This window comes from Anguilla anguilla, chromosome 13 (assembly GCF_013347855.1).
Source record: "Anguilla anguilla isolate fAngAng1 chromosome 13, fAngAng1.pri, whole genome shotgun sequence".
Lineage (NCBI taxonomy): Eukaryota > Metazoa > Chordata > Actinopteri > Anguilliformes > Anguillidae > Anguilla > Anguilla anguilla.
The window spans coordinates 5,794,020-5,814,156 of record NC_049213.1 but is presented as its reverse complement, the minus strand read 5'-3'; the positions used below and the strand labels follow the sequence as shown (position 1 = coordinate 5,814,156).

Genomic DNA, 20,137 nt, shown 5'->3' with positions numbered 1-20,137 from the left:
ATACCAATTCCCCGTGTGTATCACAGTCCTGGTCGATGCGCTATCCTCTGTCGGTCTGGGGAGGGTGTAGACTACCACATGCCTCCTCCGATACATGTGGAGTCGCCAGCCGCTTCTTTTCACCTGAAAGCGAGGAGTTTCACTGGGAGAGCGTAACGCGCGCGGAGGTTCACGCTATCTCCCCCAGATCACTCAGCATGCTGAACAGGCGCCCCGACCAACCAGTAGGAGTCGCTAATGCAACGATCAGGACTCATACCCTCACCGGCTTCCCACCCGCGAACACTGCCGGCTGTGTTCGTAGGAACGTCTGACCAAGCCGGAAGTACCGCTGCCGGGGATTGAACCCGGGTCTCTGCGGTGGTAGGTGAGTGCTTCTACCTCCACACTACCCAGATGGCCCCAGGCCCCGATTTTAACGAACGCTTTTCCTTAATGTTGACTCGAGGGTACAAAAAAATAGATTCTGCCCATTTGCAGTTGTGTAAATGGAATCTCGAACCCGGGTTCCTGGAGAGCCACAGAGTCTGCTGGGGTCCCCAGCCCTGTATGTACGTGCAGTAAGGGGCCCCTGGCTCTAGCTGGTGTGGGACGAAGGGGTCCGTACAGCAGCTTCTGTACAGTAGAAGAGGTAACGCACCTCTGGATGGGTCTGCAGGAGAGTTTTGGAGGGGGCGTCGCTGAGGGGGCGTGTCTTCTTGGACTCGGAGCCGTCCTGAGATGGCGCGGTGCCGTTGGCCCCTCCTCCTTCGCCCCCGCCTCCTCTCTGGCTCTTCCTCTTCCTCCGGGAGTCTTTGCTCCGGCAGCCCCGCCCTGCGCTCCTCTGCTCCTGCAGCTCGATCTGGAGGAATCGGGGAGAGAGTGGGCAGGAGAGAGGGAGAGGAGGGGGTAAAAAGGGAATGGAGCGAGGGAGTGGGAAGCGAGGGAGAGGCAGAAATAGGCAGGAGGTGAGGGAGAGGAAGTGGGAGGAGGAGGAGGAGTAGTCGGAATGATGGTGGGAAGAAAAGGAGAAAGTTTTTCAGCATTAACCCGAACAGGATAGATCTCAAAGCTGAAACGACCTCTTTATACAAACCCAACAACACGTTCCCTCTGCAGGGTGGGGCAGGGGGAGGGCAGGGTAAGGTAGGGTGGGGTGGGGCTCTCACCAGTATGAGAGTGTGCAGGGTGTGTGGGGTGTGCGGGGCAGAGTAAGGTAGGGTGGGGTGGGGCTCTCACCAGTATGAGAGTGCAGGGTGTGTGGGGTGTGCGGGGCAGGGTAAGGTAGGGTGGGGTGGGGCTCTCACCAGTATGAGGGTGTGTGGGGTGTGCGGGGCAGGGTAAGGTAGGGTGGGGTGGGGCTCTCACCAGTATGAGGGTGTGCAGGGTGTGTGGGGTGTGCGGGGCAGGGTAAGGTAGGGTGGGGTGGGGCTCTCACCAGTATGAGGGTGTGCAGGGTGTGTGGGGTGTGCGGGGCAGGATAAGGTAGGGTGGGGGTGGGGTGGGGCTCTCACCAGTATGAGGGTGTGCAGGGTGTGTGGGGTGTGCGGGGCAGGATAAGGTAGGGTGGGGGTGGGGTGGGGCTCTCACCAGTATGAGGGTGTGCAGGGTGTGTGGGGTGTGCGGGGCAGGGTAGGGTGGGGTGGGGCTCTCACCAGTATGAGGGTGTGCGGGGTGTGTGGGGCAGGGTAAGGTAGGGTGGGGTGGGGCTCTCACCAGTATGAGTGTGCAGGGTGTGTGGGGTGTGCGGGGCAGGGTAAGGTAGGGTGGGGTGGGGCTCTCACCAGTATGAGGGTGTGCAGGGTGTGTGGGGTGTGCAGGGCAGGGTAAGGTAGGGTGGGGTGGGGCTCTCACCAGTATGAGGGTGTGCAGGGTGTGTGGGGTGTGCGGGGCAGGGTAGGGTGGGGTGGGGCTCTCACCAGTATGAGGGTATGCAGAGTGTGGCGGGGTGGCTCGGACGCTGCCTGTAGGACCCGGTGGATTGTCTGCGTCTGGTCCAGTGTGACCTCCAGCAGGTCCCCCTCCAGCTGCAGGTCTTCCAGCTGGGCCCGCACTTCTGGAGCCAGCTCTATGACCGGCCCCTTCAGCCCCGGCACCAGAGGGATCAGGGCCTCCACACCTGGGAGACCAAAGCAGGAAGCAATCATTCAGAACCCGCACCTGCACAAAGCTGCATCCAATCATTCAGAACCCACACCTGCACAAAGCTCCATCCAATCATTCAGAACCCACACCTGCACAAAGCTCCACCCAGTCCTTCAGAACCCACACCTGCACAAAGCTCCACCCAGTCCTTCAGAACCCACACCTGCACAAAGCTCCACCCAGTCCTTCAGAACCCACACCTGCACAAAGCTCCACCCAATCATTCAGAACTCACACCTGCACAAAGCTCCACCCAGTCCTTCAGAACCCACACCCGCACAAAGCTCCACCCAATCATTCAGAACCCACACACGCACAAAACTCCACCCAGTCTTTCAGAACCCACACACACACTAAGCTCCATCCAATCATTCAGAACCCACACCTGCACAAAGCTCCACCCAATCATTCAGAACTCACACCTGCACAAAGCTCCACCCAGTCCTTCAGAACCCACACCCACACAAAGCTCCACCCAATCATTCAGAACCCACACACGCACAAAACTCCACCCAGTCTTTCAGAACCCACACACACACTAAGCTCCATCCAATCATTCAGAACCCACACCCACACAAAGCTCCACCCAGTCCTTCAGAACCCACACCCGCACAAAGCTCCACCCAATCATTCAGAACCCACACCCGCACAAAGCTCCACCCAATCATTCAGAACCCACACCCACACAAAGCTCCACCCAGTCCTTCAGAACCCACACCCGCACAAAGCTGCATCCAATCATTCAGAACCCACACCCGCACAAAGCTTCACTCGGTCCTTCAGAACCCACACCCGCACAAAGCTGCATCCAATCATTCAGAACCCCCACACACACACACTTCAGAATGTCTGTGCAGACATGAGAAGGCAGACAGACCTGTGGTGCTGTGCGAGTTCTCCTTCTTGCTGTGTCCGTTCTCAAACACCGGCTGCAAAAAAATCACATACAAACCATTATTCACTCTCTCCTGTATACAATTAGAATTTGCTGTTAGTTACTCAAACAGGTTCATGCTATGTACGTAACTTGTATCTTTTAATTGCTCAACTCTTTTAATGGGCACACCCGGTGCCCATTCTATGAGCTGAAACAAACTGTGTGTTCTAGCTTTTAGTACATGATGCACAACACTTCTGCCAAATAAGGATTTTCTAAGCACCAGCATTTAATAAGCACCCCTCCCTGCTGGCTTTTCTGCTACTACACCTCCCAAGCATGACATACGCAAGGAATAAACCACAACGGGCCGTCACGTTATTGGGAAATAATGGGGGTTCTGACGCTTAACCACCACTGAGGTACATTATTTTCCAATAATGGGACAGCCCGGAGGGGTTTATTCCACTTACACAACGGGTTACCAACAATAACTATGTACAGTTACTTAAATAATTACAGATTTTTATTGATTTAATCATCTGAAATTAAAATATTCTTCGGGGGCTCTTCGCAAGGGACACATTTATATGCTTTATAATGAAAAAGGCATTTTATACATTTTTTAAGAGAGGTTTTGGGTAAGTTTTGGAGCCCCTAGATAACTTAAGCCGCGTTTCCACCAAAATTACCCGGAACTTTTAGTCCCAGGAACTACTTTTCAAGGAACTAAAAGGTTCCTTCAGCCCATGGTTGCCTGTGTTTCCACCGCGGTCTAAAGTCCCGCGAAGATTAGGCAAATTAGCCCACTGACGTATAAAAAAGCGACGTTGTCGTCGGTCCATCTGTCCTATGATTTCTTCTGTAACCCCATACTACCACCGAAGTAGCCTACATTATTTTCTAATAACCGGGACAGCCCGGAGGGGTTTATTCCACTTATATACAACGGGTTACCAACAATGACTATATATGGTTACTTTTGTATTTATTGATTTTTATCGATTTAATCACATGGAATTTAAATATTCTTCTGCAGCCGTTTGGGCATATTTTACCGTTGTCAATCAAAAATGTCGTTGGTAGTTGAACTTGGACCGTTGTTATGCAACAAATAGGATATAACAGGCCAATAGTCAGATTGTAACTGTTTTATATATCCTCTCAAACACATTCATTATGTTTTTATGCGAACATTCGCTTTCATGTCTTGACATCTGAAGCGACAGAATGCATTCACATTTCCAATAACTGGCAACAACAGCAGAAAACATGCACACGTTGTAAACAATTTGCTGTTTGATTACTTTCTCATCGTCAATTCCATATAGGCTAATCGCAAAATGACAAGAATAGAACAAAAACTCGGACTTGCGTGAAAATTTAAATTAGTAGTGGTACAGCCGCCGTTTGCTTTCCTTCGAAGTTACTGCTAGCCGAGCAGCGAAGTGTGCCCTCCAGATGCGAACCATGCACCATAAATTAGTCCATAGTCTTCCTGGTCTTTTCGTGGAATTGAAGAATGGCAGTAAAATGGAGTAAAATTACGGCGGTCTGAAAAAGCTAAAGGGACGATTACTAGAATTAACCTGTTATTTTACTCTGACAAAGTGCGGAAGGTGATTTCCAGTTTGCTTTTACTGTATCACCAATGTTAATTACGCAGAACTACCGCATACCTCACATAACTGTATCAAACGTTTTGAGTCAATTACAACAGGCTAACAAAGAAAATCCGGAAGAAAATATTCAGCAACCGAATTAATCCGTTTGAATGTTTTGGTAGCCTACGTAATATGCTGTCCCAGCACGAATGCTTAGCATTTTATACAACGAATACTAAAGCAAGAAAAGAACAGAAGAGCACACGTTATAATTCCAAGACGTTGGCAGGCTATAACCAAAAGTAGGCTACTGCGCCGCATAACATACAAGTTTGATTTGAAGTTATTATGAAAATAAATCGGTTTGCGCCTGCATATTTTTAAACATGGCGCCTGAAAATAAACACAAAAAAATGCTGCGAGTACTCGACCAATCAGAAATGTTCAGCGCTGCAAGCTCCACCCAAAAGGTTCCTGTACTTTCGGAAAGTACTACCCCCCGAGGAGAACAACTTCATTTTTGCATTTTCACCAAAATAACTGCATTTGTGGCACTTCATTGCTACCTAAATAAAGAATATAATCTAAGTATTAGTATTGTAATGGTACAACCGTCTTGTATCATTTAAACCATTTTCCGAGTCTGTGATGCTCACATCTGGAGTTAAAAAGCTTAAAATAGAAAGAAAAACACCCCAAATGGGCAAGGATTTCCCAGATTTGGCATGTGTGCAAAAGGGTTAAGAGTCTAACTAACTAGTAATACTGCTCCACCACAGAGAAACTAACTACTGCCATTACCCGAGGAGCCAACTATGACCACTATTACTAATCCTAATACTGCTGTTACTACTGCTAACTACTACTACCCAATCCTAGTACTTCTGCTACTACTACTACTACTAATCCTACTATTACTACTGCTACTACTAGTCATACTACTATTGCTCCTACTACTTGTACTACTACAAATCCTACTAACCCTAGTACTGCTGTTCCTATTGGTCCTACTTCTGGCAGTTACTACTAATAATCCAACTACTGCTGCTCCTACTACTGGTACTACTACAAGCCCTGCTGCAAATACTGCTGCCACAGCCAGCCCCGTTCTTGGTCTCTCACCTGAGCGGAGTTCGCCGCTCTCTGATTGGCCGTTTTGGGGGGGCCCGCGTCCTCGGTCAGGTCGATCACCCCCTCTTCCCTCTCGCACCCCTCAGAGTCGGACAGGACGATGACCGAGCTCCCTTTCTTTTCCTCCGGCGGCGTCTGCCGCTGCTCCTCCTCCTCTTCCTCTTCCTCCTCCTCCCCCTTGCGGGCGGCGCCGGGGACCCGGCCCTCCCTGAGGGCCCTGAGGGCCTGGAGAGTGGGGCGGAGCTCGGGGCCCTCCAGCAGGTGCTTGGCGCGGCCCTGCCAGGCGATGGCGCGCTCCGTCAGGCACTGGAGCGCCTCGCCCTCGGGCAGCCGCACGGGCAGCCGCTGCAGCGCCACCAGCAGCGCCAGGATGGTCTCCAGCCGCGGGCGGCGCGAGCGCTGGCACAGCGGGCACAGGAAGCGGGTGTCCCAGTCCCACCAGCAGCAGCGGCGGCGGCGGAGGTGGTGGGCGGCGGGCGCGGCCGCGGGGGCGGGGCCGGGGGGCAGGAGGGAGGGGAAGGGGACGCACCCGCCGTGGAACCAGTCTCTGCACAGGCGGCAGCGCAGGAGCGGGGGGCGGGGCGGGCGGCCGCAGACGCACACGGAGGAGGAGGAGGAGGGCGGGGATCCGGGCGCCTCCCCCTCCGCCCCCCCGCCCTCCTTGGTTAAGTCCACGGGCTGGACGGAGACGTCCTGCTCCGTGCCGTTGGTCCTCCTCCGGTCCTCCCGGGCGACGCGCTCCAGGCCCGGCTTGCTGAGGTTGGCCTCCTGCAGCCGCTGCAGGGCCTCCTTCTCGTGCTTCTCGCCCTCCTTAAACGCCGACACCTGCGCCACACGCGGAAGCAGAGAGGGGCATTAAACACGCGCACGCGAGAACGCGCTCACGCACTCGACCAGATTAGGGACATAGTGAATTAGGGCTGAGATTAGGGGCAGAGTGGATCTGGGTCAGATTAGGGACATAGTGGATCTGGGTGAGATTAGGGGCAGAGTGGATCTGGGTGAGATTAGGGGCAGAGCGGATCTGGGTGAGATTAGGGGCAGAGTGGACCTGGGTGAGATTAGGGGCAGAGTGGATCTGGGTGAGATTAGGGGCAGTGTGGATCTGGGTGAGATTAGGGGCAGAATGAATCTGGGTGAGATTAGGGGCAGAGTGGATCAGGGTGAGATTAGGGACAGAGTGGATCTGGGTGAGATTAGAGAAAAAGTGGGTCTGGGTGAGATTAGGGGCAGAGTGGATCTGGGTGAGATTATGGGCAGAGTGGATCTGGGTGAGATTAGGGGCAGAGTGGATCGGGGTGAGATTAGGGGCAGAGTGGATCTGGGTGAGATTAGGGGCAGAGTGGATCTGGGTGAGATTAGGGGCAGAGTGGATCTGGGTGAGATTAAGGGCAGAGTAGATCTGGGTGAGATTAGGGGCAGAGTGGATCGGGGTGAGATTAGGGGCAGAGTGGATCTGGGTGAGATTAGGGGCAGAGTGGATCTGGGTGAGATTAGGGGCAGAGTGGATCTGGGTGAGATTAGGCGCAGAGTGGATCTGGGTGAGATTAGGGGCAGAGTGGATCTGGGTGAGATTAGGGGCAGTGTGGATCTGGGTGAGATTAGGGGCAGAGTGGATCTGGGTGAGATTAGGGGCAGTGTGGATCTGGGTGAGATTAGGGGCAGAGAGAGAAACTCACGATGGCTCCAGGGTCCCTCAGGTCCTGTGCGGTGAGGCCCAGGCTGTCTGTGTCGGTGCGGTACTCCTTCCCCTCTCCCCTCTCCCTCCGCTTCCCCGTACAAGGACACAGCACCTACACACAGACACACACACACATAGGTTACATCCCAAAAGCACCGCCATATTGACTCACATGTTGACTGAGATTTACAGATCTGTCCAGGCTTTGGCGAGAGCCAGAATGGCCGCCCCTCACCTCCAGGAGGCTCAGCTGAGAGTTCTTCTTCAGGAAGGTCTTGCTGGCCTTGTCCCTCCAGGAGTGAGCGCTGGCCACCTGTAGCTCCAGCTGCCGCAGCTCCTCCATGCACACGGGCAGGTCCCTCCCGATGGCCACCAGCCCCTCCAGGTCATCCAGGCAGGGGTAGTGCTCTCCGTTCTGCACCAAAGACACACAAGCACCGTCTAAACCAGGCCTGTCCAATCACATCCAGAGCCTGACTGCCAGCACAAAGTGTCTAAACCAGGCCTGTCCAATCACATGGTGTTTCAGAGCCCTAGTCAAGAGCGTTTTGGAGCGACATAATTTAGAGCATTTTCTAAATTTGAGTGTATTAACATGAGTAGGAGTTCAGTGCATTTATCATGCTTTCTTATGCTCTATGTTAATTAGTTCAGCAATTCTGTTATTCGGTCTTGCACAGAAGGAAATGTAGTTGTATGCAGTCAAGGAGTTTTAGTAAGTCAGAGATTGATATAGTTCAACCACACATCACAAAAAAAATACTACCGCTGTCTTTTTGGCTGGACCGCAACAGCGGGGCCAGCCCTATAAACGCAAATGTCTGTGACTGACTGACTGACTGACTGACTGAATGACTGAGTGATGAAGTTACACCATTGGTCGGCCGGTCCATCCATATACTAGGTTTTGACCTGGTCTTGTTTTGATACTTCCCAGGTAAAACCGCACACTTAGCACACGCGGGACAGAAAAATGAAGTTCCCGCTCCCCCAGGGGAGCGTGTTGGGACTCTCCCGCGTGCTCAGGCAGGGTGGTGGCGCAGCAGGAGGACTCGCCTGTATCTCCTCCAGGTCCGTGACCCAGGCCCGGGCTCGGCTCAGGCAGCCCTGCAGGGACAGGATGTTGGGCAGCTGCACCGGGATGAGCTGGGCCTCGTTCACGATGGCCTCCAGGGTGGAGAGGGGGTGCTTCTGCCTGCGAGGGGTCACAGAGTCATCAACGTCACACACACAACCATTTATACACACACACACCGTCAGACCACAGCCAGGAGAGCCAGACATCACACACAACCATTTATACACACACACACACACACACACCATCAGACCACAGCCAGGAGAGCCAGACATCACACACAACCATTTATACACACACACACACACACACATCAGACCACAGCCAGGACGGCCAGACATCTCACACAACCATTTATACACACACACACACACACACACCATCAGACCACAGCCAGGACGGCAAAACATCACACACAACCATTTATACACACACACACAGTCAGACATCACACACAACCATTTATACACACACACCCCCAGACCACAGACCAAAGAGGCCAAACATCACACAACCATTTATACACACACAGCCAGACATCACACACAACCATTTATACACACATTATTATTTTTCTCTCTCTCACAGACACACACACACCATCATTCTCACAAGCATTTTAAGGACAACACAGAACTGTACTCATTTACATGAAGAATAGCTTCTATACATAATCGCAGCACTCCAGATCAGCGTGCAGGTACAGCTTAGTGCAGACTTCGCTTGGTGCAGGTATTGCTTCTGCTTGAGTATTTTGTTGTAAGTAACTGAAACATCAGGTAATTCCATGTAACACAGGACAAAAATACCAATGATTTATTTCAATGCTAACGAAATGCTGACGTTAGTGCACCATTTTTAGAGTGCTCATAGGTTAAATGTACCTGTGCTCCAGGCAAGTGTAGAAGTGTACCTGTGCTCCAGGAAGGTGTAGAAGTGTACCTGTGCTCCAGGAAGGTGTAGAAGTGTACCTGTGCTCCAGGAAGGTGTAGAAGTGTACCTGTGCTCCAGGTAGGTGTAGAAGTGTACCTATGGCCCAGGAAGGTGTAGAAGTGTACCTGTGCTCCAGGCAGATGTAGAAGTGTACCAGTGCTCCAGGTAGGTGAAGAAGTGTACAGATGCTCCAGATAGGTGTAGTGTACTGTGCTCCAGATAGGTGTGGGAAGTGTACCTGTGCTCCAGGCAGATGTAGAAGTGTACCTATGGTCCAGGCAGGTGTAGAAATGTACCAGTGCTCCAGGCAGGTGTAGAAGTGTACCTGTGCTCCAGGAAGGTGTAGAAGTGTACCTGTGCTCCAGGCAGGTGTAGAAGTGTACCTGTGCTCCAGGCAGGTGTAGAAGTGTACCTGTGCTCCAGGCAGGTGTAGAAGTGTACCTGAGCTTCAGGAAGGTGTAGAAGTGTACCCGAGCTCCAGGCAGATGTAGAAGTGTACCTGTGCTCCAGGAAGGTGTAGAAGTGTACCTGTGCTCCAGGCAGGTGTAGAAGTGTACCTGTGCTCCAGGCAGATGTGAGCCTTCTCTTCCCAGCGCTCGGCGATGGTGAGCAGCTCCTGCAGCTCGGCCATGGCGGTCTCCACGGCGATGCTCTGCGGAACGCCGCAGCCGGCCTCCATCAGGCTGCGCAGCACGCCCAGCGTCACCTCGCCGCCCTGGGGGCCCAGCGTCCGCCGCACCTCCTCCAGCCACTGGCCCTGCGCCTGCAGCCCCCGCAGCTGCTCCACCTCCGGGGGCTCGGCCGGCAGGACGGCCCCCTGCTCCAGCAGGGCCTGCAGGCGCTCCGGAGGGGGCGGGCCGCGGGACCAGTCCTCGCCCCCCAGCAGCTCCTGGGCGCTGCTCTGGAACTGCTCCACCGTCTGGAGCGCCGCCTGTCCCAACAGAGAGAGTCTTCAACTGGACTCAGGTACACACACAGTGATGCACATTAACCAATCAGGAAAGGGCTTCCTTCAACTTATTTACATACACAGTGGTGCACATTAACCAATCAGGAAAGGGCTTCCTTCAACTAATTTACACACACTGTGATGCACATTAACCAATCAGGAAAGGGCTTCATTCAACTTATTTATACAGAATGTGAACCACATTAACCAATCAGGAAAAGGCTTCCTTCAACTTATTTACACACACAGTGCTGCACATTAACCAATCAGGAAAGGGCTTCATTCAACTCATCTACACACACACACACACACACACGTCTCTTTCACACATGCACAATGCACACACACAGATGTCTCTCTCACACTCCCACAGATATACACACACACACGCTGGTCTCACCTGCACCTGATCCAGATTTGTGATGGCGCAGGGAAGGTTGCTGATCCTCTCCAGCAGGGCCTTCAGGTCTGCCAGCGTCATCTTCCTGTAGACAGTAGGAGAAGCAGAAGACCCTCAAGCACTCCCTCTGGAGACCGGCCCAAAACCACCCTCTCATCCGAGCAAACACTCTTCACAGAGTCACAAAGTTACCAAGCTTTTGTTTATCATGTTCGCAAACTGCAGCAACCGCCTTTCACATCCCAACATGACATTTTCTCCGAAACAAATGTTTTGCAAATAAGAGTGAAATGGCCGTCGCAGGGTAAATTTGCATGGATGTGCACGCATGCATTCCCCGTGTCTGGCACGTGGCTCACCTGCTCTGCGAGCTGGTCAGGAGCTCAGAGCAGACGGTCTGGCAGCGCTCAATGTCCCTCAGCGCGGTGTTGAGGCGCTGGAGCAGCTCGTTATCCGGAAACTTCCGCTCCGCAGCCTCCTCCTTCAGACTCTCCAGTTCCTGAATGCCTGTAAACACACACGCACACACGCACACAGCCAAAAGTCACACAAGGCCGAATTGCGTGGAGAACCTGCGACTAACTACCCCTTGTACACACACACGCATGTACACATGTAACTACTACACACATCCAACACATACACGTGTAACTACCCCATATATACACACACGCATGTACAGATGTAACTACCACTACACACGTCCAACACATACACGTGTAACTACCCCATATATACACACACGCATGTACAGATGTAACTACTACTACACACGTCCAACACATACACGTGTAACTACCCCATATATACACACACGCATGTACAGATGTAACTACCACTACACACGTCCAACACATACACGTGTAACTACCCCATATATACACACACGCATGTACAGATGTAACTACCACTACACACGTCCAACACATACACGTGTAACTACCCCATATATACACACACGCATGTACAGATGTAACTACCACTACACACGTCCAACACATACACGTGTAACTACCCCATATATACACACACGCATGTACAGATGTAACTACCACTACACACGTCCAACACATACACGTGTAACTACCCCATATATACACACACGCATGTACAGATGTAACTACTACACACGTCCAACACATACACGTGTAACTACCCCATGTACACACACACGCACGTACACATGTAACTACTACACACGTCCAACACATACACGTGTAACTACCCCATATACGCACAAACGCATGTACACATGTAACTACTACACACGTCCAACACATGCACGTGTAACTACTACACATGTCCAACACATACACGTGTAACTACCCCATACACACACACACAAACACGCATGTACACATGTAACTACTACTACACACGTCCAACATGTACACACGTAACTGAACTACACACACGTGTACATGTTGCTGCACAAACTACACACACGTTAAACATGTACACGTGTAACTTCACTCCACGCATATCCAACACGCAACTGTTCCGCACACAGGAGTCCAGGACCTACACGTGTAACTTTACTACACACACGTTCCAATGTAGAGCACAAGGACCCAGGCAATGCCCTTGTAGGTGCCTGTAGAAGGATAAAACCTCTTCGTTCGCACGCGCGTGCGCACGCAGACGGAGTCTTCCTCACCGATCTTTCTGCCGTCCTCCTGCTCCAGCGCGCCCTTCACGCGGGTGGCCCAGGAGTCGAAGGACTCGGCTCGAACCTTCAGCCGGTGGAGCATGGCCAGCAGCTCGTCCAGAGAGTAGCGGTACCTGGGCGAGAGCAGCAAAAAGCCCGGGGTCAGCGAACGCCACGCCTTTTTTCTCCTGCTCCTCCCGTACCTTCACGCTTCAGTGTCAGTTAAGTATCTGCATCCGTGTTTGTACACAACGTTTCATCGTGTGTAAAGCATTCTGGGTAACGTGGTCCTCTTTAATGGAGGCAGGAATGCAGGACAGGGTGCAATCCACAAGGGGGAGCCAGAGGGAGCGAAGCTCCCGTAAATAAGACAAGCTCCCATGAACACACTATTTCTGAGATTCTCAAAAATGTGTCTCGCTGCCATTTTTAGTATACACATTTAAGGTTGTTATAATGGCAAAAAACCCACATAAAACTGTGTGCGTGCTTTCAGACACAAAACAGTTATTTATAATTACACAACCCCAGCTGTGCTGTTCCTACTATGACCATTCAGACCTGGCGGCGCTATTACATTACATTACAGGCATTTGGCAGACGCTCTTATCCAGAGCGACGTACAACAAAGTGTATAACCATAACCAGGAACAAGCGTGTTGAAAACCATAGAGGGAAGTACAGTTCCAAGTGCAGGGAACGACCGCGTAGTTTAACTTGGACCCTCTAGGTTAATCTGATTAACACAACAAAAACGGCAACAAATCAGTCTATGCAAATAAAACAAGCAATTACCTACGCTTGTACGTTTCTTTCCCATTTCAACCGACATCCACTGACGAAATTAATCTTCGAGTTCACCTGCCGTCATCAGACTGTGTCCAATTTTTACGTTTTAATCTTGCTCATTTAGGCTGAGGAGTCAAAAAGATGACCCCTCCCCCCCAAATGTGACTGTGCGGACTGCACGAGGGGTACCTGAGGTAGTGCTTGTCTGTGGGACAGGTACACAGGTCCTGGGTGTGGTACAGACAGACCAGGCGCTCCGGGCAGTTGGAGCAGGCCAGCGCTGACAGGAAGCAGGTGGTCTTGCACTTGTCGCACTGTCTCTCGTCGTCAGGGAGGAGCTCAAAGGCCTCCCTCTCCGCTTCAGTGATGCCCTGTGTGAAGGACGGACACACACACACACACACAAACACACACACAAACACACACACGCACGCACACATACGCACGCACGCAACCTGGTTAAGCATTTCATTCTGATATTATTTAACTGTGAAGATACAGAAAAAACATTCGGCTAACTGAGCCCAGTTATTTCAAAATTTAGCTGAAGCAGCTTTGCTCAGCAACGAGCTTACTGCACAACACAGTCTCTGGGTTGCTGGGTTACCGCTAACGCAAAAAAGGTCTCATTAAATAGAAACAAGCCACACTTTGCGCTAACAAAACACAGACCTCTTCCTCTGAAACTGTGAGTTGAGAGCAAACTAAAAAAAAAAATAAAAAACAATGGTTAACTTGTGTAATGCATTTTTCGGTGTCAAACGCTCATGGTATCTCTGCATTACAATGCATTCTGATGGTTTCTCTGCCTCAGTGCACATGCTGATAGTTTCTCTGCCTCAGTGAGCAGGCTGATGGGTTTCTCTGCCTGATAAGTGTGTATTTTGATGGTTTCTCTGCCTGATCAGTGCACAGGCTGATGGTCTCTCTGTCTCAGTGCGCATGCTGATGGTGTCTCTGACTCAGAGCGCAGGCTAATGGTTTCTCTGCCTCAGTGCACAGGCTGATGGTTTCTCTCCCTCAGTGCACATGCTGATGGTTTCTCTGCCTCAGTGCACATGCTGATGGTTTCTCTGCCTGATAAGTGTGTATTCTGATGGTTTCTCTGCCTCGTTAGTGCACAGGCTGATGGTCTCACTGCCTCGTTAGTGCGCATGCTGATGGTTTCTCTGCCTCAGTGCACATGCTGGTGGTTTCTCCCCCTGATAAGTGTGTATTCTGATGGTTTCACTGCCTTGTTAGCACGCAGGCTGATGGTTTCTCTGCCTCAGTGCGCATGCTGATGGTTTCACGGCCTCAGTGAGCAGGCTGATGGTTTCTCTGTCTCAGTGCGCATGCTGGCGGTTTCACGGCCTCAGTGAGCAGGCTGATGGTTTCACTGCCTCAGTGAGCAGGCTGATGGTTTCTCTGTCTCAGTGCGCATGCTGATGGTTTCTCTGCCTCAGTGCGCATGCTGGCGATTTCTCTCCCTGATAAGTGTGTATTTTGATGGTTTCACTGCCTCGTTAGTGCGCAGGCTGATGGTTTCTCTGCCTCAGTGCGCATGCTGGCGGTTTCTCTCCCTGATAAGTGTGTATTTTGATGGTTTCACTGCCTCGTTAGTGCGCAGGCTGATGGTTTCTCTGCCTCAGTGCGCATGCTGGCGGTTTCTCTCCCTGATAAGTGTGTATTTTGATGGTTTTACTGCCTCAGTGCGCAGGCTGATGGTTTCACTGCCTCAGTGAGCAGGCTGATGGTTTCACTGCCTCAGTGAGCAGGCTGATGGTTTCACTGCCTCAGTGAGCAGGCTGATGGTTTCACTGCCTCAGTGCGCAGGCTGATGGTTTCACTGCCTCGTTATTGCGCAGGCCGGCGGTCTCACTCACCCTCTCCAGGAGGCTCTTGCGCAGTTTCCTCTCCTCCTGCACGATGCTGAACATCTCTCGGTGAGTGGCGGCCGCCAGGTTCAGGTCCAGCTTCTCGGGGCAGGCGGCCATCTTGCAGGTGAGCTCCTCGTGAGAGAAGACGCAGTACCTGCGCAGCCGCCGGTAGTGCTCTATGCAGGAGCGGCCAGCCGGGAGCTGAGCGGGGAGGGAGGGAGGGAGCAGGGAGCAGAGAGGGAGCGAGGGAGGGAGCATAGAGGAAGCAGAGAGGGAGGGAGCGAGGGAGGGAGCAGGGAGCAGAGAGACTGGTGAGTGATGGGATCCATTATGCAGAAAAACAACACTGGATCTAGAGTCATAATGTTCAGGTTCTTAAAGAACCTCTGATCTAGTCAGGCCGGTACTGTCCATCTCTCAACATTACGCTTTACAGCTAAATGGCAAAACGGCTCCACCTTAGCGATAGCATACAGTATACCCTAAGGCTCGCTCAGTATATCTTTTTATATTAGGGAGTAAGAACAAGAGAGATCTGCTCAGCATTCACAATACTGAAAATAATCATGCCTTGCATTTAGTGAGTGTTGTTCTCACTCAAAGCATTTTGCAGTGATGAGGAGGAAACTCTTTCCCCTGCACAGAGGCTGCAGTCAGGTTTAAAGTCTCAAGTATAAAACAATGTCTCCTACAGCACAGTGTCCCCATCACAGCACTGGGGCTCTGGGGTTTATGTGGCTGGAGGGAAGATTGCTCCCTATTGTCGAACCATCACCACCTCCAGCAGCAACTTCCAAGCACTGACCAAGTGCAAACCAGCTAAGCTTCAGCCAATCGGCAGGAGCGGGATACATAGTGGTATGGCTGCGGACTCAACAACAGGGACAGACAGACGGGACAGACAGACGGTCACTCACCCAATCGGCTGTGCAGAAGTTAACAGCTTCAGCAAAGTTATACCCTTGGTTGAAACCACTGTGGTAGGCCCGGGGGAAAGTAATGACGAACTCCCCCGCACACTGGTTGGTACGCACCACCTGTCACCGGAAAACACAACGAGAGCATTCCGTGGGTGAGCACAGCGGCTTTTTCAGTCATTCCTCCAGTGCACTGCACCCCAGCCTCATTCTACCAGCAGCCCCCCGAAAGCCAATCAGCCAATCAGGCCATGAGGCAATCGAACCGCCCCCCCCCCCCTCTTTCCCTCAGACACCCCCGCCTCAGGAGTGTCCATCCCCCCACCCCGCATCCCCAGTGCACTGTACCTCCAAACTCAGTCCCACCAGCAGCCCCCCAGGACAGATTCACCCAACGAAGGAGCCTCCACCCCCCCAGCCCCCCCGTATCCCCCCCCGCCCCGCCCGAGGAGAGGGCACTGACCGGCACGCCGTGGCCCATGAGGATGTTGGGGTTCATGATGGTGACCAGCTGGTGCAGCAGGTCGGGCTGGCACTCGAACAGCTCGGGGGTCAGCTTCTTCATCACCGCCTCCAGCTGCTCGGCCGCCGACGAGGGGACCCCGTACCACGTCTTCGGCTCGCCCCTAAAAGCGCAGGGGGGCACAGTTTAACACACCGTCCCACAACAGACAACAGCCTCACAACACAATGATTTCCAACACTGACGCCGACATTCAACATTTTTACCAGCGATTAAATTCTAAACGCATTTTTTAAATAAATGCTGCAGTATGGAACCTGCATGTAGAACCGACTGGAAAAAGCACAAGCGAATCATCACAAAGAATAATCCAAAAAAAAAAACTATGGGCACATCAACTGTGTACAAAGTTCTGACAGCTCAAAGGCAAAGGCGGCCTCTGAAGCAGCGTTTCCCAGCGGCTTTCCTTCGACAGCAACACTTCCCAAAATCACACAATCCCACGGTGCACCGCTCTCAATAGCCAACGATGTACTGCCGTTGATGCAACGCGTCAACTGCAGCCCAGAATGATCTTTGGGGGTATTAATTAAGCATTTAACTTTATTTTGGCTTTTGTGAATGGGACTGGTCCATGTAAAGTTTGTAATATTCATTTGACCTTAGAAACACGGGATCTCGCCGGGTGAAATGCAGTTTGGGAAACGTAGTCCCGAAGCACAGCCAGCGGGCACCATGCTTCTCTCCCCTGAGCGTGTCCTGTGGGGGGAGGGGCGGGCGTACCAGTGCAGGTAGTTGATGGAGTAGCTCCAGTGGTCCTCGATGTGCCAGCAGAAGGCGGAGAAGACCATGCCCACGTACAGCCAGGGCACCTTCATGCCCGAGATGTCGGCGTTGATGTGGCACAGCACCGACTGCTCCAGCACCGGCATCACGTTCAGGTTCCACCCACTGCGGGCGTACTCCTGAGAGAGAGAGAGAGAGAGAGAGAGAGCGCTCAGCACTGCATCAGCTGCACAGGGGGGCTGGGGATGTCAGTACTGCATGTCAGTACTGCACGCAGACACAGGGGCCCAGGGCTGCAGAATGCAGAGGTGCAGGGGGTCAGTGCAGCAGAGTGAGAACTGAGGGGGTCAGTACTGAATGAGCTGTACAGGGGGTCAGTACTGAATGTCAGTACTGAATGTGCTGTACAGGGGGTCAGTACTGAACTAGCTGTACAGGGGGTCAGTACTGAATGAGCTGTACTGTGGGTCAGTACTGAATGAGCTGTACAGGGAGTCAGTACTGAATGAGCTGTAAAGGGAGTCAGTACTGAATGAGCTGTACAGGGAGTCAGTACTGAATGAGCTGTACAGGGAGTCAGTACTGAATGAGCTGTACAGGGGGTCAGTACTGAACTAGCTGTACAGGGGATCAGTACTGAATGAGCTGTACGAGGGGATCAGTACTGAACTAGCTGTACAGGGAGTCAGTACTGAATGAGCTGTACAGGGAGTCAGTACTGAATGAGCTGTACAGGGAGTCAGTACTGAATGAGCTGTACAGGGAGTCAGTACTGAATGAGCTGTACAGGGAGTCAGTACTGAATGAGCTGTACAGGGGGTCAGTACTGAACGAGCTGTACAGGGGGTCAGTACTGAATGAGCTGTACAGGGGGTCAGTACTGAATGAGCTGTACAGGGATCAGTACTGAATGAGCTGTACAGGGGGTCAGTACTGAACGAGCTGTACAGGGATCAGTACTGAATGAGCTGTACAGGGGGTCAGTACTGAACTAGCTGTACAGGGGGTCAGTACTGAACTAGCTGTACAGGGGGTCAGTACTGAACTAGCTGTACAGGGGGTCAGTACTGAATGAGCTGTACAGGGGCTCAGTACTGAACTAGCTGTACAGGGGGTCAGTACTGAATGAGCTGTACTGGGGGTCAGTACTGAATGAGCTGTACAGGGGCTCAGTACTGAACGAGCTGTACAGGGGGTCTGTACTGAATGAGCTGTACAGGGGGTCAGGACTGAATGAGCTGTGCAGGGGGTCTGTACTGAATGAGCTGTACAGGGGGTCAGTACTGAATGAGCTGTACAGGGGGTCAGTACTGAATGAGCTGTACAGGGGGTCAGTACTGAATGAGCTGTGCAGGGGGTCAGTACTGAAAGTAGCTGTGCAGGGGGTCGGTACTGAATGAGCTGTACAGGGGGTCAGTACTGAACTAGCTGTGCAGGGGGGTCAGTACTGAATGTGCTGTACAGGGGGTCAGTACTGAATGAGCTGTACAGGGGGGTCAGTACTGAACGAGCTGTACAGGGGGTCAGTACTGAATGAGCTGTGCAGGGCTGCTCACCTCTTCCTCCTTCGTGAGCTGCCTCTTGCCGTTGTTGATGGGGAAGCCGCTGCCGAAGTCTTTGGAGTGGATGTCTGCGCCGTACTCCACCGTCACGTCCTCCTCTATGCTGCTCACCAGCCTCCAGAACTCCCTCTCCACCAGCTCTGTGGGAACCATCTGCAAACAGGGCAGGGGCAAAGGCACAACATGAACGGGACAGACTTGACCAACAGGCCTGTGTCTGCGTGCGTGTGGTATGGGGTGTGTGTGTGTGTGTGTGTGTGTGGGGTATGGTATGGTATGTGTGTGTGTGTGTGTGTGTGTGCGTGCGTGCGTGGGGTATGGTGTGTGTGTGTGTGGGTGTGTGTGTGGGGTATGGGGTACGGAGGTGTGTGTGTATGTGTGTGTGTGGGGGGGGTATGGGGTATGGTGTGTGAGCATGTATGTGTGTGTGTGGGGTATGGTGTGTGTGTGTGTGGGGGGTATGGGGTATGGTGTGTGTGCGCGTGGGGTATGGTGTGTGTGTGTGTCGGGGGTATGGGGTATGGTGTGTGAGCGTGTATGTGTGTGCGTGTGTGCGCGTGGGGTATGGTGTGTGTGTGTGTGCGTGTGCGCGTGGGGTATGGTGTGTGTGTGTGTGTGTGCGTGCGCGCGTGGGGTATGATGTGTGTGTGTGTGTGTGCGCGGGGTATGGTGTGTGTGTGTGTGCGCGGGGTATGGTGTGTGTGTGTGTGTGTGTGCGCGCGCGGGGTATGGTGTGTGTGTGTGTGTGTGTGTGTGTGTGTGTGTGTGTGTGTGTGCGCGCGGGGTATGGTGTGTGTGTGTGTTTGTGTGGGGAGTATGGGGCATGGGGTATAGTGTGTGTGTGTGTCTGTGTGTGTGTGCGTGCGTGTGTGCGTGTGTGCGTGTGTGTGAGCGTGTGAGTGTGCGTGCGCGTGTGTGGCCACCCACGTGAACAGGCATGTTGAAGTAGTCGGCCTTGAAGGCGTCGGCCATCTCTCCGAAGCTCTGCAGGGTGTACTCGCACGTGGCCTGCTCGAACCCGAACGCCTCCGCCGGCTTCTTGCACTCCTGGGCAGAGGGGAAACGGGGAGACGGCGCGTTTTAACTGAGGGCTCGGAGCCGCTCGGGACGGGACGGCCCGACGCCGAGCACGCAGCACGGGGGCGCTCCCTCGCTCGCTCGCTCACCTCGGCCACGCATTTGGGGCAGCGCCAGTCCCCCTTGGGCGGGTCGGTGAGCGGGGGCAGCAGGCAGAAGGTGTGGTAGTTGTCGTCGCAGCCGTCGCACAGCAGGAGCTTGTCGTCCTCGTCGCCCCGGCCGCACATCCTGCACACGAACGAGTCCACCTGAGAGAGGG

The 20,137-nt window shown here is 52.8% G+C and overlaps 1 protein-coding gene across 5 annotated transcripts in view; it reads right to left on the bottom strand.

Moving 5' to 3' along the window:
• The window catches only part of kdm5c (lysine (K)-specific demethylase 5C), a 45,252-nt gene that overhangs the window by 2,379 nt on the left and 22,736 nt on the right, over positions 1-20,137 (bottom strand). For 4 of the 5 annotated variants that reach the window (XM_035387868.1, XM_035387869.1, XM_035387870.1 and 1 more), the window contains 19 exons: positions 19,968-20,126; positions 19,729-19,848; positions 18,796-18,954; positions 17,237-17,418; positions 16,454-16,616; positions 15,991-16,110; positions 15,080-15,274; positions 13,404-13,585; positions 12,435-12,559; positions 11,137-11,284; positions 10,778-10,862; positions 9,986-10,359; positions 8,474-8,612; positions 7,653-7,832; positions 7,416-7,529; positions 5,728-6,561; positions 3,002-3,053; positions 1,899-2,098; positions 641-841 (listed from right to left, as the gene is read on the bottom strand). In XM_035387868.1, coding sequence (XP_035243759.1) covers positions 641-841; positions 1,899-2,098; positions 3,002-3,053; positions 5,728-6,561; positions 7,416-7,529; positions 7,653-7,832; positions 8,474-8,612; positions 9,986-10,359; positions 10,778-10,862; positions 11,137-11,284; positions 12,435-12,559; positions 13,404-13,585; positions 15,080-15,274; positions 15,991-16,110; positions 16,454-16,616; positions 17,237-17,418; positions 18,796-18,954; positions 19,729-19,848; positions 19,968-20,126 — 3,732 coding nt within the window. Of the gene's footprint in view, positions 1-640; positions 842-1,898; positions 2,099-2,296; positions 2,325-2,961; positions 3,054-5,727; positions 6,562-7,415; positions 7,530-7,652; positions 7,833-8,473; positions 8,613-9,985; positions 10,360-10,777; positions 10,863-11,136; positions 11,285-12,434; positions 12,560-13,403; positions 13,586-15,079; positions 15,275-15,990; positions 16,111-16,453; positions 16,617-17,236; positions 17,419-18,795; positions 18,955-19,728; positions 19,849-19,967; positions 20,127-20,137 lie in introns of those variants that run through there. The other variant, XM_035387872.1, reaches the window with a different exon arrangement.